Consider the following 17,751-nt stretch of genomic DNA (forward strand, 5'->3'; position numbering starts at 1 on the left):
CCAAACCTAATCCTAACCATAACCATGTAGTTAATTAATATTACTCAGTAATTATGTGTATAATTACGCTGTAACAAAGACACAAAATAAAGTATAACTCGACTATCCCCTCCAGACATCACTTTTAGCCACTGCTGTAGGTAACTTTTAAACGATAGTGTATTGAATACTGGACTACAAAACATTGCTGTAGAAGTTATAATACCTTAGTTACTAACCATTACATTTTGAACTTGCAGCAACAAAATCATATTGTGTCTGTTACCAGATAAAATAATAATGTTGTCAGTTGAGGAGATTGTGACAGTTCATTCACTAGATGGCAGCACACTGACGCGGAGATGGACAGCCTGTTGCACGGAGCCTGCCATCTTTCTACAGAGAAGGACTGAGATTTTCTAATTATTTGTATTTAGTTGGCTATTATTATTATTATTATTATTATTATTATTATTATTATTATTATTATTATTATTATTATCATTATCATCATCATTATTATTATTAAATATTTGTATTAATTTTTCGTGTAATTATTTATGAATTTTTTTGGGAGTCAGTGTTTTAATGGGAAAATACATTAATTAAAACATCATGTAACATTGTAAAATGTAGGCCTACAGAATGTGACTTCCGCCAAGTGACCAGAAAATCAGAGTATGTCTGAGCACCGAATAGTCTGAACAAAGATTTTACATACACACTCCAGGCCAAGTGTCCTTGACTTTATTAGATATCTGTGACAATGGTTTTACCCCAGTGAGAGTGGAGAGTGGAGGGAAAGACATCGAGCATGAGAGAGAGAGAGAGAGAGGATAAAGACATCATCCCTCAGACTGTCACCATTGTGCTGTGATAATTGGATTCTCCCTGTGTGAATGGAGACTCATTCACAGGCTTAGTGTTAGTGTAAAGATTACTATTGTGCCAAAGGAAGTAAAGCCTTATGAGTATGATTTAGAGGCCAGTGGTGATTCCGACGTAATGATGTAAAACACGCACAAGCTGAGGTCACTGGAGCATCATACAGGCCAATGCGATGCAAATCCCGCCCTGCATCACCTGTCAAGAAAAGTTCAGACTTTTTATGAACTTTTAAGGTATAGGTTAACGGTTAGCTTTTATTTTTATTTAAATCTTTAGAATATATATATAATATTTAGCATTTACAAACATTTTTACACAGGTCACAAAACCAGAAAACATCATTTGCACCAATACCAGCATGTTCGCACCTTCGGAGCCTCAAGAAGGAAATGGACACTGAAAATGAATAAACCGATTAATGATTGAGATATGGCTTGATGTTGTTTCGGTCTCTCTCTGTCTGAGAGTACACCTTTCTCCTGTAGGGAACGCAGTGGTTTCCATGGGGACCCATAGCCACTCTGCTCTTCAAAAGCGGGCCGAGCTGAGGCAGAGGGGCCCTTTGTGTTGGAGAGGAAAGCGTGGAACAACGCTGGGCAGATGAAAGCCCTGCTATCCTTACGCCCAATCATAATTTAGTCATCAGCGCAGGAGCACAGAATCCAAATAGACACTGAAAACACAAACAGCGAAAAGGAGAGGCTCATGGGTCAAGATATGAGCAAGAGAGAGATGGGAGGCTGATATGAGGATAAATTTCAAAGAGATAAAGGAATAGTTGTGCTGTGGCTGGGCTTGTTTTTTTCTTGCTGATGATCAGTTCTCTGTAGTTTGTGCTGAAATGATGGCGTCCACTTCCATCCAATTTGAGAAAATTATGCTACATCAAGTACATTGTTCAAACCAAAAATAGCAACCTTGTTTATCAAGGGAATAGAAGTGGGTTTTTAGATGGTCGATATGTTTGTTTACTTGTAAAATGTATTATTATTTAAAAAGTATCATAAAAATTCTAAAGTATTGCAAGTATGATCCTTAACTGCTTAACATAGAAAAAACTTATGAGGGTATAGAACAACAACCAAACCTTTTAAAGAGCAGCAAGATACATGTACATTGTTAATTATTATTTAATAGTATACTAAGTTAGATTTAGAAATGTACTAATGTTCAAAAGTTTGGGGTAAGTAAGATTTTTTTGTTGTTGTTTGTTTTTGAAAGAAGATTTTTATGTTCACTGAGGCTGCATTTATTTGATCAGAAATTCATAAATATTGAAATATTAATGTAATTTATTCCTGTGATGTCAAAGCTGAATTTTCAGCATCATTACTCCAGTCTTCAGAGTCACATGATCCTTCAGAAATCATTCTAATATGCTGATTTGATGCTCAAAATAATATTTTTTCATCATAATCACTGCTGAAAATGGTTGCGCTGCTTAAATGAAGTGTCTTTTTTAGGATTTCAGAAAGTTTGAACAGCAGTATTTATTTGAAATAGATAACTTTTGTATCATACTGTCATTTTTATCAATTTAATGCATTAATTAAATAATAAAAATCTTGCTAAATAAAATAGTAAAACTGGTTTTAAAAAATACTTATGAAACTATATGAATTGTGAACTTACATTTCATATTTGACAAGGTTAGCAAAGTTAACATTTCTGTACTTAAGATTTTAAAATAAAATAAATTCATAACCAGCCAGTGGACTAGCATTTCATACAGTTGCTACCTTTGTCAAGGTTAACAAGGTTAGCATTTCAAAACTGATTGCTGTGTCCTATTAAAAAAAACAAAAAAAAACACCCAACATTCTCTTCTTCTCCCTCTCTACATGTCACTTACAGTGGCCTGTCCAATTGCTGACTCTCTTAATTGAATCAGAACAACAACAAAAAAAAGAAAAAAAAAAAGAAAAGAGACGGGGGGGAAAAAACGCTGAGTTTTCTGGGGCATATCAGCATTCAGCGCGGGTTCAGATGAGGGTCTATGTAGGTCACGCACAATATGGCGCCTGCAAGTTTACAGCTGGGTCTCGTAGCGTCATTATCCCACAACAATATTGCAGAGAGGAACTTATTTGAGCCCATTAGCCCATGTCCCCTCCTCCTTCATTAACGAAGCCTTTCTTTAAACAAGTCAAGACAATGAGCTCTCAGAAAGGGTAGCAGGGGGAGAACAGGAGGATTGGAGGGGAGGTCGCAGGTTTAGCCCGGAGCCCACGATAATTACTGTGTTTCTGTTTGTGGCCTGAAAAAGACTTGAATAATGTTTCTTTTTCTGTGGGGACCCCGAACAATAGATGTAGGGCTGGCTTCAAGAACGGCTGTTGGCTATTACAGAAAATCCCATCTTTGCCTCTCATGCCAAACCTCTTGGCTTCATTATCCCACAAAGTCTTAATGTCGACCACAATTTGCACATTAAGAATGCATAGATCTTTTATGCAGTTAGACTACTTTTTGTGATCATTTGTATGGCAACTCATTCCAGGCCCACATGGGTTGCTAACTTGCTAATGACTGTGATATATGTGCAGTTTGTGTGGGATGTTGGTGTTTGTGAGAGAAGAGAAATTGAAAAACAAGTTTCTGCAATATTGCATAGTAGCTACAATGATTTTACACACTCCTACACAACAACTGATATCCTATTCATTATTGCTATGGATTCTAATGGAGGCTTGTCGGGAAGCATAGGCCTATAAAATTGATGGATGACTCACAGCTACTTCTGTTTTGCAAACAGATTATTCTGTGACTCGTGTTAACAAGAAAACACTGAAATATGTTGTTCCACTAAACTAAAGTAGCCTAAATCTGAAATCTCACTTTCCTAACAGAAATGTAGTACTGTGGTGGTGCTGCCATGATGGTGTCAGATGACTATATCATGGTACTGAATTATTATATCCATGTATCATGAATGTATATGGTAGTACAAGATACCACAATGAATGCCATCATAATCACGACATACAATAAATTAAGTAGGCCTACATAAAAATAACGGCAGCCGGAACCATTTAACGCAGGCTGTTGTTTTACCCGGTGCGCATTTTCGCTGACGGAACTGAATGTGACAGATTGTAAACAGAATCGGGTGAGTCACTTTCACATACAAATAACGGATTATTCGCTCTTTTCATGCTCGTACTTTTTGTTATAGTGATTCTCTGATTATCACTGATACATAAACTTATTATAGTCGCTGAGAGTTAAACACAATCGGATGACACAAATGTCATTGGCAGATGATGTAGCCGAGAGCTAACTAGCATCATGATATGAAGTCATCGGCTAGATTTATCGAAACAGTGACTTGTGAATAAAAGTATACCTCTTTCAGAAGAGGTACAAACCTAGATATTAGAGTTTGTGTATTGTCTCTTTTTACGTCTGTTCTCGTATCTTGCAGCTTGCTTGTGTGTCAGCTGCACGTGAGGGAACTTTAATTACGCAAGTTATTAATTAAAATTAATTACGACTCTTGTCGATTTAAAGTTTTATTCAATGAAGAACGTCTGGTGTGAACAGTCCACATTAGATGGCTGAAGTAAAGGGTCGTCGCTCCTAGTTTTGTATCTGGTTTGTCAAGTCAAGTCACGTTTATTCATAAAGCGCAGTGTAAAGGAAACAAAACTCCATCAGGTGACAGTAGTGGAGAAATAAACTCTTGTCTTGCGACATTAGCATAAATTTAGCAAGCACAATGGTGTTTTGGTTATTTACCATTGTATTAATTAAAAGCGGTATCATTAGCATCTGACACCACAGTGCTTTTTAGTGTAACATCAACAAAAATAAGCAATCTAGTTTACTGGCAGTTAGGGGTTTTTGGTCATGTGTTTCCTCTCTGTCAGATCTGATATGTCATATGCTCATCACAGTATAAACCTTATTTACTGTACTGCTGCTGCAGCATTTAAGAGGATGCACATCTACACTACTGTTTTTTTTTTTTGTTTTTTTTTACTTTATGATTCTCACAGTCTACATGCAGACCTTAACTTTGCTTTGTCACTGCCTCAGTGTGTAGATTGATGTTTGCTGTGAGATGGCTAAAAATAGAATGGAAGAAGAGGGCCTCTACATCTCTGTCTAAATAGTTTGTCTACAAGCAGAGGTGTGAAGATCACCGGCTCAAGTTTTTACTGTTGCAGGTCTGGTTCTCATGGCTGGCTGCTGATTTACATTACTATGATTTTCCAAAACTGTTCAGAAAAGTTTTGCTTTAATCACTTAATTTCCCTCAAAAATGTAAATTCTGTCATCCTATAGGCCACATACACCCTGCAGCTAAATTTGGACAGGTTTGAGAAGCACTGGTTTAGTTAAATTTGCAGAACACAAGTCTTTGGTCTCTGCAATATTACTCTGGTACAAAACACACAAGAGGCAGAATGTTTACCATGGTGTCAATCATTGCAATTTCTCATATTTAGGTACAGTTGTCACTCCTGAAACTTTAGTGTGTACATGGCGTTACACACCTTCATGTCACTCTGATCCTGTATGACTTTTCTTTCTTCTGTGGAACAGATTTATCCACGGCCTTCATTCAAATTGACGATACCTTGCTATGATTTGCGCCTTGAGTTTGAAGAATGTAGAGACTTTTTAAAAAAGAAAAAATAAATTGTATTTTACATAAGTCATAAAGGTTTGGGATGACATAATGGTGAGCAAATGATGACAGAATTTACATTTTTGTGAGAACTATCACTTTGAAGTTTTGATACTCATTATTTTATAGTATAGCTTGATTTGAACTCATGCAGATTTGCTTGTTTTGTTGGTGAGTTTTAAACCAACGGAAACATCCATTCGCATAGCTGTCTGTTGGTCTGCATTTATCTTTCGTTCTTTGTTTTCTTATTTTTCCCATGGGTTTGGTGAGCCTCTGCTCTGAGATGATGTAATGGTCTTTTTAATAATTGATGGTTAAAAGAAAGTGAAAGACCCTTAGCCGGAGTGCAGAGGAAATCAATGTTAGTGCGGTAGGATGTAGACATGAGTAAGATGAGGAGAGGCTGCATAATCAGGTGAAAAGAAAACAGAACCAATCCGTGCTCATGTTTAGAGAGGCAGGGAACCCTACCCAGGCTGGAAACGTCCAGTGATGTCATTGGTTTGTCTGTGTGCCGAAGCTCTGGACATAAGGTAGCCTGCTGAACGGATTCCGCGGTGCCAAGGTAGTAGCGTGAAATTGACAATGTCTTGTTATGATTGTGCCATGAGTGTAAACACAGGTCAAGGTGAGTGGAGTTCAGCTGCTGTATCAAAAGAAAGCAGCATTATGGTCTATTCACACAAAACAGGTTTTGTTTTTTGCATTTAAGTGGAATAGGAAAGAGTGCATACTCTTGAAATTTGAGCTACTCTTTATGTGCATGATGCTGAAAAAAACAGCAAGATGTGGTGCAACAGGGAAAGTTGTCCATTGTAGACATGAACTGCATCCGAAGTCTGATAGGGAGGTGCCTCATTTGAGTAGGTACCACAAGTTGAGTACCACATTGAAAAGTATGTTCTTTATAGAAGTAATCTCTAGTTTGAATGAAATATGTATTACATTCGCCATGTTGTTGACATACCAGCCTCACAGAATTGCTGGCTATGTAGAGCATTCAGAATCAGTCTATTGCAGAGAGCATGTCACCTTAGAGGGCAGCATGTCTATATAGGTGACAGACAGCAAGGAAGCTCACTAGGGTTTGGGTTTTCAGAAAAGCTTGATTGGTTTTTCAGAAAAATGACTTGTTTTTATTTTATTTATCAACTGTTGTACAATTCCTGAATCTGATGTCATACTTTTTGCTCAGGCTCATCATACTAGAACATCAGCTGTCCAAAGAGTTATTTTGCTGACCGTATTGTGCTTTTTTTTTCTGTTTGTCTAAATTTAGGATGTCGGGCTCTGGGGAAGGACGTCCTGGTGCCATCTTGCATTTATCACTCACTGAATTACCGCCTTACTGACTGCAGTGATTTAATTGAGGCACTTGTCTGAATGAGGCAACACCTGCTCTAGACAGCTCTGAGTTTGCACTCGGGTTCTGCTGACTTCACCTTACCCAGTGGTGATACTGATAGCTGGCACAGCGGTCAGTTCTCATTAGGTGCTTGATTAACTACGTTGGCTCATAAAGTGACAGTACTGGAAGGGGATCAGGCCTTTGTGGACCATTTGTTTTGCCACACTCCTTTTGGGTTCAGATAGCAGATGTTCCAGCTGGGGTGTCTTGAGGCTTCTCGATCCTGTCCTGTCTGCCCTCGCACACATAAGGAATCGGTTAATTTGCCCCACCCCTCAACTTCTGCTTCTGTGACGCCAAAACTGTTGAGGTGATGGAGGGTCTGGAGGTCGAGGACATCAGCCCCGCCCTTGAGGCCACTGAGGACTACCTGCACTGCCTCGCTGACCATCAAGGGGATGGCCAGGTACGTCCGCCCAAGCTTAAAGAGGGTTCCACCATGGACAAATTGAACTCCAGTGGGGTGTGGGGGCTACTGACAGGAAAGCAGTCTGAGATATCACCAGGCAATATGGCCTGGGCAGAGCAGACGTCCTTCAGTGTGCTGGGCCTACGACATGGAAAAAGGAACCGGGCGCGATCCACCAATGATTTGGCGGCTCATGCCAAAGAGACAAACTCCACCAGCAATACATCCAATGGCGGCTTCAAACGTGGCCACAACCGCTCCCGCTCAGATGTCAACAACCGCACTTACACCGATAATGGCATGCCAGCCATTGACAAAAATACATTCAAAAACATGGCACTGAACGACTACAGAGATGGTAAGAATTAAACTAAAATTATACTGTCTTGTTTTATTATTTATACATTTAATTTGAATTGATGTGTAGTGCAGACATGAAACCAGGTGTTTCACTTATAAGATTCCAGCGACAGGAAATTTGTCCATCCACATCAAAAGTGAAAAAGCTGAGTGATTCCATAAAATCACGGCCAATCAGAATTTTTTTTAAAAGATTGTTTTTGTAGAGTTATATAAGCCATAAAATCAACCAGCTGCAAGGTGAATCATAAGATTAAAAACTTGGATTTTTAACCAAAAAGCATTTGAAAAACAAAAAGACAAAGGTGCAAGACTGTATACTTAGCAGCTTTTAATGATGGAAAGAAGTACAATACTTGGTGCATTGCGACTGTCATAATCACTTTTTTACTTTGACTTTGGACCAATGAGATTTCAATGTCCCACTTGTCACTTGTTGTGGCTGGTTAGGACAAAAATTCAACATGGAAAAAACTCTCAACTTTTACTGATTAGCACTTGACCGTGTCATGCCTGTTTAGGACATGGTATTATTTTTTACAGCGGTTACCTTCGAAAGACTATTCAATTGCTCAAATGAAGAAGTTTTTCACCACTTTGTACTCCTTATTAAAATGTCATATGATGTTGTAGCTTTTATCTCCTTACACCTGTGATTTGTTGTGTCTATGTCTCTGTCAACACCGCTCACCTGCGCTCTTTGCAGGAATCACGTCCTTTTATGTTGAGGGGTTCAATGAGTGTTTGCTTACTTATGGTTTGGCCTGTTTGTTTATTTCTGTGTGTTTTTTCTGAAGGGTTTATTTAGTCAAGGTCATACCAGAACAAGAACAGTAGAGACCTAGAGGCATATTGTGATTAACATGCTACTATGATTTAACACAATACTTGTTCACCAATATAAATTGTCTCTTTGTTTTAAAGCTTTTTATATCCGATGTAGTCTGGTTTAACTCTATATTAAATCATTTTGAAAAGGCTGATTTATTTCTACATCCAATAAATCAGAACTAGGATTTGCAAATCGGCAGGTGATACCAATCCTCTTGGCTGTCCTTCCTTCCGTATTAAAACTTAATGGGGCAAATTGTTAATTACAGCAAAATGTGCCAAAGGGAGCAACTGGAAATAGAAAAAAGTTCCACGCTCGAATGCCCACCATTTCTTCAATGACTGAGATTGAATCCTAGGTGACATTAAGATATTGGCAACCCACCCAGTTTCTAATTCTGATAGATCTACTGATTAAGACTGGAGAAACCCATGCACCCTTCACTGCACAGTGTTTGCGCTACGCTTGACTTGGCTCTGTATTTCATTACAAGCATCAATTTCAATATAGTCTGCTTTGTTTGCACTTATTTTTCAATGTCTTGTTTTTAACTAAGAGACTGGTCTTAGATTCAACTTAACTTGAATATAGTTTTTATAAATATAAATATATAATTTTTTTTAAGAAATTAATGCATGCATTAAATTGATCAAAAATGACAGTAAATACATTTAAAAATGTCTAAAATATTCCTATTTCAAATAAATGCTGTTTTTTGAACTTTCTATTTCTATACTTTCTATTCACAGGAATAAATTACATTTGAAAATATATTACATAGAAAACAGTTATTTTAAATTGCAAAAACACTTCAGTTTTTATAGTAGTTTTTATTAAATAAAAATTTGGCTTTGGCAAGGATAAGAGACTTCTTTCAAAAACGTTAAAACATTTTTTTACTGACCCTAAATTGAACAGTAGTGTAATTTTCGTCTCTGGCCCTCTGCATGGATTAGCAATTTTATTACCATACAAAGTTACTGATTGTTAATATAGGTCAGATTTTTGATTTATTTCATTTTGGTATCTGAGGGTCAGTGCAACAGAACTTACTAGTTGTCTTTAATTGAAGTGCTAAGTGGACAGAGATTATACTCCCAACATTTCAGATGTGTTTACCATGATGTCATGTTCTGACTCTTCCATGAGGGTTGCTTTCTGTGTTTGATTACAGCACATCTGAACTGAGCCGTGCCTACTCATTTGCATGTTTATTGGACCTCAAACAGTACAATTTTATTGTTAGTTGAAAACGGTTATACACATCTTAAATTAGATTTATGCTGCAATCACAATCTGAAGCAAATTGCAGGGGTTCTGGATAAATGGTTAGGGAGTCAATCAAGATCGCTTGATTGCTTTGGTCTGTTATGTCAATCTAAACCAAATGAACCCATTCTGATCCACTCTGTATCTATCTTCTTTTTCCCTTTCCTGCTCCGATTTTGAGTCATCGCTGATGATTGTTTCCCTCGTGCCCATCTGTGAGTGGTAGCATCACTATGACTGGTTATATGAGCCAGTCTTTCTCAAATAGGTCTTTTAGTAACTTGCTGAGGGAGCGGTCTTGGAAAGGTTCAGGCTCTGCGGGCTGACTGGCCTTGCACCAGCTCGCTAATTGGGTCATGTCAGCACGCCTCACGTCCTCTCTGCCGTGAAATTAGTAGTGACTCTTTCCATAGCTGCAAACTATGTACCTTTGAAGACCTCAGAGTGCATGGAGTCCCCAAACAGCGCTCCAGAGGCCCAAAGCACATCAGTTGTCGCAGCTTTTGCTGGCTACTCAGAGTAACCCAACCTTCAGAGCTCACAGTTTATCAGCAAAAAGTGGGAGGTGACTGTCTGTTATAAGTTACAGATGTTATGGAAGGTGCAGTTTTGACTGGTACATTAGAGATAAGACTTAAAGAAAACAATACATTGGCATTTGCTTTTAATTTACCCTTCTCTTGGCCTCTGTCGGTTTCTATGTGTCTGGCCAGGCCCAGAAGTCCGGGGCACACAGCAGGTTCCTGAGGGTTGAGAGGAAAATGGGCAGTTTCCAGCCAAGGAAGTGTAAGGATGAGGGGTGTTGTGGACCAAGAAAGGAAAGGAGATAAAGGAGGGAGTATGTGGAAGAAATGGACAGAAAAAGGAAGGACTGAAAAGGAGTGCCAAAGATTAGGGGTCAGTCTTTGCCGTTTTGTTTGCATAGCAGCCCAACACACAATAATGGTTCTTCCTGCTTTGCGGTGGCTGGATAGACTACTATCGCGTAGCATAATAGCATCCATCATAGATGAGGTGAACATCTCTCACGCAGGGCTGCAGAGTTACATGAGAGAGGGGAGACACTTGTTCTACTGAAGGAGGTACCAGTGAGGGCGTAATGGGCATTTAAAAGGAAAAATTAATTAATAATATTACTATATACATATAGCCCTTTTCAGGCAGGACAAGATCTTCATAGTTACTTAGGAGTTTCACATTCATACTTTTAATTTTATTTTCTCACACAACCTCTGTAAAAATTACATAGCATTTTTGTTAGTAAATTGGCTAAAAAATGGCTTTTTTGTTGACTGGTTAGAAATGTAATCCTCAAAAACATTTTTTAAATGGATGGTTCAACCAAAAATGAAAACTATCTCATGATTTACTCACCCTCATGCCATCCTAGGTGTATATGACTATCTTCTTTTAGAGGAACACAACTGGAGATACATTTAAAAATATCCTTAGTTCTCCAAGGTTTATAATGGTTGTGAATGGGGGCCACATTTTGAAGCCAAAAATAATGCCTCCATCCATTAAAAAAAGCAATCCATACGACTGAAGGGGGTTAATAAAGGCCTTCCAGCAGAAGCTAGTTATTTGAATTTATAAAGTTTTAAATATGGATATTTTTCTTACAAAAATGACTCACTTTGCTTCAGAAGGCCTTTATTAACCCGCTGGAGTCGTATTGATTAATTTTTTTTAATGGATGGAGGCATTATTTTTGGCTCCAAACATGGCCCCCCATTCACAACCATTATAAACCTTGGAGGACTAAGGATATTTTTAATATATCTCTGATTGTCTTTTTCTGAAAGAAGATAGTCATATAGACCTAGGATGGCTTGAGGGTGAGTAAATTATGGGATAATTTTTAATCCCAAATCCCAATTTTTTTTTAATTTTTTGGGTGAACTATCCCTTTAAAAACATTTCTCATTTATTTGGACATTTTTGCCTTTTGATGGTAAATTGGCTAAAATTTCAGATGACATAATTGCAAAGTTTACCTAAAGTCTTCTGGGAAATATAATCATTTGTGTTTTGTTTTTTTCTATAATGCTTCTCATTTATTTGGGATATTTTGCCAATTTTAGGTTGGTTGCTAAATTGTCTACAAAATGTTTAGTTTTTTGCTAAAGTCCTCTGAGAAATGTAAAAAAAAAAAAAAAAAATTAATGTTGGCATTCCTTCCTACATGAAAAGGAAAAATAAGTTTTAATTCTTTCCATGAATTATGTACTTGATTGTTAGAATCAAAAGAATCAAAAAGTCAAAATCAAGTCTTGTTTGCCTTGTGCAAGTCACCATAAAGTATTTGATCCACAATATTGCCTCAAATTGTCCTTTGCAATTACAGGTTTGTCCTTTGGCTTGATACGGTGCAGCCAAAGGCATGATATATTAAATTTTATAGTCATTTGAAGATATTTTTAGTCTATAATGTGTTTGCATTGCTCTTTCTGACTTTTCTTTTCCAGCTCATAAGGAGAGCAGCCCAAGCCTGGTGAAGCAGGGAACGCTAGAGCAGAGAGAGGGTCCGTGGGGACGGTGGACCGCCTGTCATGTGGAGCTTACACCCTGTGAGCTGCGTCTCTACAGCCTGGACAGCAGTGGCAACCAGCAGCTGTGCGCCGCCCTCTCGCTCTCCCACTGCCAAGGGGTGAGTGCTCCTCAGCCACAGGATGGACGTGTGCTACAGGCCGTCTTCTTTAACAGCACCCGTGTGCAGTTGCGTGCACCATGCCAGTGGGAGGCACTGGAGTGGCGTAGACTCCTTTGGGAACGCGTCTTGGCCGCCCGTCCAGCCCATCGCAAAGGGGAGCCAGCTCGTGCAAGCTCCCCTACTCCCCACGAACCCGATCCAGAGGCGGCGACTGTGCCAGCTCCTCGACCGCTGGTACGTCCCACGGCCCTACCACTGTTCACCCAGCACTGTGCCGATGTTCTTAAGGCTGGCCTTCTGCACCAACTCACTGACCTCAACAACTGGAGGGCCTTCACGTTTGTACTTAGCCGCACCGAGCTGCAAGCCTTCCCGACCGAGGGAAGAGGCCCGGTGTCGGAGCCGGTGCTGCGGTACCGGCTGGCTTGCTGTTTGGCTGTGCAGCGGGATGATGAAGACGGAGGCATCAGCTCCCGCTTCCAGGCGGTCTTCCCTGATGATGTGCTACGCTTGCGGGCAGAGAGTGAGTCCAAAACCCAAGACTGGGTGGAGGCCCTAAGAACAGCAGTGATGGCTCAGCGGCCACAATTGGAGAATAATCAAGTCCCCAGCGGAGTGCTGATGAGGAGTAAGCCAGCCAGGGAGCGGCGGCACAGGGAAGCCCAGAGAGCTAAACGACAGTCTGTCACCACTAGCTTTCTCAGCATCCTTACCTGCCTGGCTGTAGAAAAGGGTCTCACTGCTCAGAGCTTCCGATGTGCAGGTGACCACCTCTTTATAAAGCACTTAGCATTTCCTAATATTGTAATAGCTTTTTGGGTTTGGTTCATCGTCATTAAAATGATCAGGAAGATAATGCCTTCACTTATTGCACATTCATTTGTATACGTTGTGGCACAAATATGCCTGCATAATTAGTGTTGATTATTTTCCTTTGTTGGGGGCCCAAATGTGATATATCAATTAAAAGATCAATTAATTTACTTAGAAATTGATAAGTTAATTGAAACCAACATGTGCAATGATAATAAAATGGAAAAATCAATAGACAAATCATTTTGTGTGTCACAAATTAAAATATATATTTTTATATTTTTATTATTTTTATATTAGTAATGAATAAACCTATTTAATGAACTCTTTAATATTCCATAAATGTGTTTATCAGATTTATTATTGAATATTTAATATTCAAAAAATGATTGAATATTTATTGAATATTAAATATATATTTGACACTAAATATCGTATTTTCAAAATGCTCATTTATCTGTGGTTTTTAATTGATTATTTTTAATTATAAGAAGAAATTTGTTGTTTATCAATGTTAAGTGATTGCTTTATAATTTGATATATATTTTTTTTAGCCTTTTTTTAATTATTTGAGTCATCATTTTCTTAAATGATTGAATGTCACATCTGGTCTACATAATAAGTGCAAAATATAGTCATGAAATTAGAAACCTTCTCCTCAATGAAATCCGACAGCAAGTGGTCACGAGACACATTTGACATGCATGTACTTACCAGGTATAACAAGCAGCAATGTGTCTTGACTGACCACTTGACAGATGTTAATATCAGTTGTAAACAGGGCTAAAATCATCTTGTTATTTTGTTCTTGTTGCTATGTCACATTTTTTTAATACTCTCAGATCTGAATCTGGCATCACAGTTCTAAGGCTGCCAGCTCATATCGACTCCTTAACTTTGATTTTTCACCTTTCGAAAAGGCCATGACTTTATGAACTGCAGCCTTTCTCCATGAGTCAAATGACTCGGCAAGCTCACTCAACCCTCAAAGAAATAGATGTTCCACTAACTAAAGAATTGTTTCAATTTTCAAATGCCACATTTTTCAACATATGCCACATGATATGAATCGCTCAAACAAGCAAGAAACTTTTATACAAAACCAACCCTGGTCTGTAATTTGAGCGTCATCTCTTCTTTCCAAATACTGTTTGATTGTGTTGATGTCTGTGGCTTTGCTATGGTGGCCTTCAAGGCCAGGTAGATATCTGAGCACAGTTATATAATTTTGCAGTATATCAGGCCCCGTCTATCACTTTCTTTTTTTGGTGTGAAATTTCCACCCTTGAAGTGGATATGAATGAAATGCTTTCCTCTGTGGTTGTAACAACCAGCTTTTTAATGCAGGATATTTGAAAGCCTCACTGAACAAGGACAGCAGGCACCTGACGATAATTGGCCCATATAAAGCGGAAAAAATCCCCTTTTAGAATCAAAGGCTCCCTGGATGCTGCGATCTGTGCGGAAGCTAATTGTTTGATTCGGGGCCACGAAAGAGATTTTTTTGAATGGGACGTGTCGGCCTAAAAAGAACAGAACAGCTGGGTACATCCCTGCACTCGGCAGCTTCTCTCTCTTAGTCTCTCTCTCTCTCTCTCTCTCTGTCTTTGTTTTTCATCTCTCTTGTAAGTATATTTTTGTCACACAAAAACTTAATCTTTTTTTTTTTTTACCCTTTTCTTTTTATTTTATTCCCCCAAACAGATGCTCACACCTTCTTTTTCTTTGCATTATCAACACTATATTACTTATGACATTTGTGATGTGTGTTTGTAATTTTCAATTGTTTAAAAGATTGCTTCCAAGGTAGAACTGCTCACTAAATACACCCCATCTTTCTCAAATGTTAACCTTAACCATAACTGCACCCAAAATGTTGCATAATAACAAAACAAACTGTGATTTGTCATTTCACACATCAGTCAGAAGGGCCTGTCCTGTCTATCTTGTTATGTAGACACACAAGACATTGTACCCGGTCTGGGTTGATGATTGGATGTAGTAGTGGCTCTTCATTATGAGTTTTGTCTCATTACTGTTACAGTCTTTTATCTTGCCCTGTTTTGTTCTGTCATTTGTTCACTTCGCAATACCTCTTGGCCCCAGATTGTCCGCATCCACAAAAGGTTCTGTCAGCTAACCCAAGGTTATTGAAAAGGGTTGTGATGCATTCACATTAGTTGAAGATCCTAAAGAGGAGAACAACTATTGAAATGCAACAATAGAAAAGAAGGAATACTCATCCCTGCCTTCATTTGAATATATTTTAAACTTACCATCTGTTGTTTATGTTAAGATTTTGGTTTTTCCTTGCCCAAAGAAGGAAGCGCATTCATGCTAGATGTCTAATTAGTGGTTGACCGGAGGTGTAAATATTTGTTCTTATAGTATGAATACTGATCACTACTCTTTGATTCTTTCATTATTGCAATGCATTGTGAAATCTGAACTTCTAACCTCAAAGAAATATATTTTTAATATATTTCATGCATTTTATTCCTGTCAAGGCATTCTTTAAGCAAAGAACTCCTTACTCCATTCTTCAGAGTCACTTGATCCTTCAGAAAAAAAAACAAAATCTCACTGACCTCATACTTTTGAATGGTAGTGTGTGTATATACAGTGGGGAACGAAAGTTTGGGAACCCCTTTCAGAATCTGTCAAAATGTGAACATTTTGAACAAAACAAGAGAGATCATACAAAATGCATGTTATTTTTTGTTTAGTACTGTCCTGAGTAAGATATTTTATATAAAAGATGTTTACATATAGTCCACAAGACAAAAATAGATGAATTTATTGAAATAACCTCGTTAAAAAGTTTGGGAACCCTTGGATCTTAATACTGTGCGTGGTTACCTGATGATCCATGACTGTTTTTGTTTTGTGATGGTTGTTCATGAGTCTCTTGTTTGTTCTGAGCAGTTACACTGAGCTCTGTTCTTCAGAAAAATCCTCCAGGTCCTGCAAATTCTTTTGAACTGGATGAAGATGTCCACATTTTTCTTATTTTGTTGAAATACATTTTTTTTTTTCATTTAGTACTGCCCATCGGAAGCAACAGAAGATATTTGCATGTTTCCCAGGAGAAAAAAATAAACATTTTGAGTCCCTCAGTTGCCCTCAGTGTGAAAATATGAATCTCAAAATCATTGTCACTGATGGAAAGGGTTCAAATATGCAAAAGATGCTGGAAAATTGAAGAATCTGCAGGACATGGAGGATTTTTCTGAAGAACAGAGCTCAGTTTAACTGCTCAGAACAAACAAGAGACTCATGAACAACCATCACAAAACAAAAAAAACAGTCATGGATCATCAGGTAACCACACACAGTATTAAGATCAAAGGGTCCCCAAACTTTTGAACAGGGTTATATGTAAACATCTTTTATGTAAAATATCTTACTCAGGACAGTACTAAACAAAAAATAACATGCATTTTGTATGATCTCTCTTGTTAAAAATGTTCACATTTGCACAGATTCTGAAAGGGGTTCCCAAACTTTCAATCCCCACTGTATAATATAGCATTGTGATCGTAAAAGTTTTTATTTTTCCTTCAGTGCTTTATTGGGTTGTTCATTAAATGAGTTTCAGCCTTTGCATGTGTTGTGACCAATCCCGGTTGTCCATTTCACTCTAGCTCGTCTCTCATCAAAACACTGCTGATCAACACTCAGTGAGCAAACTCTATTCAAATCAATAGGCAGACAGAATAACAGGACTTTAAGAGGGTCATGCATGTCGTCTATTTAAAGTTGAAGAAGAGACCCGTCCTCTTACCTTCCTTTCTCAAGCGCACACACATCCTTTTTCTCAAGCCAAATCACATAGATTGCTTGAGCACAGCTTGGGCTTTTTTCCACACACTTCCACTAAAGTATCCTGTAGAGTGTACAAGGACAGCAGATCAAATGGGATGATCCAGCTGTAGGTGGGAAAAGAGGGAGTGCAGGGTCAGGTGGATAGAATGGGGTCCAAAGGACTGCTGTTTACATCAAAAAGATGGACAGTGCATCTGTCTCAAGCAAACACATGTGTGAGCACACTTACGCACGCACAACCTTATGCCATCTTTTTTTTTTTGAAGTTGATGTCAGCTTGAATAGGGGACATCAAAGCTGGGGCCTTGTCTTCTTTCACGCTTATGGAGCTATAAAGCCCCACCCTGGGGTTCTTGTCCCATGGAACTCGGCGGGCTGCTTGAAAGTGGCGCGAGTCACAGTCTTTGCAGCAAGAAAACAGCGAGACCTTTCTTGCACTGAAGGACTGAACACCTCCTCCAGATCTGTCACATTTATTCTACTACAAAACCATTGTGCAAGTGGCACCTCAGAGCACCCCACTTCACCTCTCTTTTCCCTGCAGATAGTTGTCATTTTAGGACAACAGGGTGCTGCTGAAAATGAAAGAGGGGAATCTTGCAGACAGTCATGGATTGAACACATCAAACGCCTCTTGTTTGGCATGGCTCCCTGTTTTTCCCACAGTCTCAGGTTGGCC

At 38.6% G+C, this 17,751-nt stretch overlaps 1 protein-coding gene across 4 annotated transcripts in view; it reads left to right on the forward strand.

Annotated features, from left to right (window-relative positions):
- Positions 1-3,932: 3,932 nt before the first annotated feature.
- plekhm3 (pleckstrin homology domain containing, family M, member 3) overlaps positions 3,933-17,751 on the forward strand; it is a 47,634-nt gene continuing 33,815 nt past the window's right edge. For 3 of the 4 annotated variants that reach the window (XR_010897147.1, XM_067410338.1, XM_067410340.1), the window contains exons 1-3: positions 3,933-3,976; positions 6,783-7,678; positions 12,250-13,197. Coding sequence is in view for 3 of the 4 variants with exons in the window: in XM_067410338.1 (XP_067266439.1) it covers positions 7,225-7,678; positions 12,250-13,197 (1,402 nt within the window). In the remaining variant the exon portion in view is untranslated. Of the gene's footprint in view, positions 3,977-4,740; positions 5,037-6,782; positions 7,679-12,249; positions 13,198-17,751 lie in introns of those variants that run through there. The other variant, XM_067410339.1, reaches the window with a different exon arrangement.

The sequence above is a fragment of the Chanodichthys erythropterus genome, chromosome 14 (assembly GCF_024489055.1).
Source record: "Chanodichthys erythropterus isolate Z2021 chromosome 14, ASM2448905v1, whole genome shotgun sequence".
Lineage (NCBI taxonomy): Eukaryota > Metazoa > Chordata > Actinopteri > Cypriniformes > Xenocyprididae > Chanodichthys > Chanodichthys erythropterus.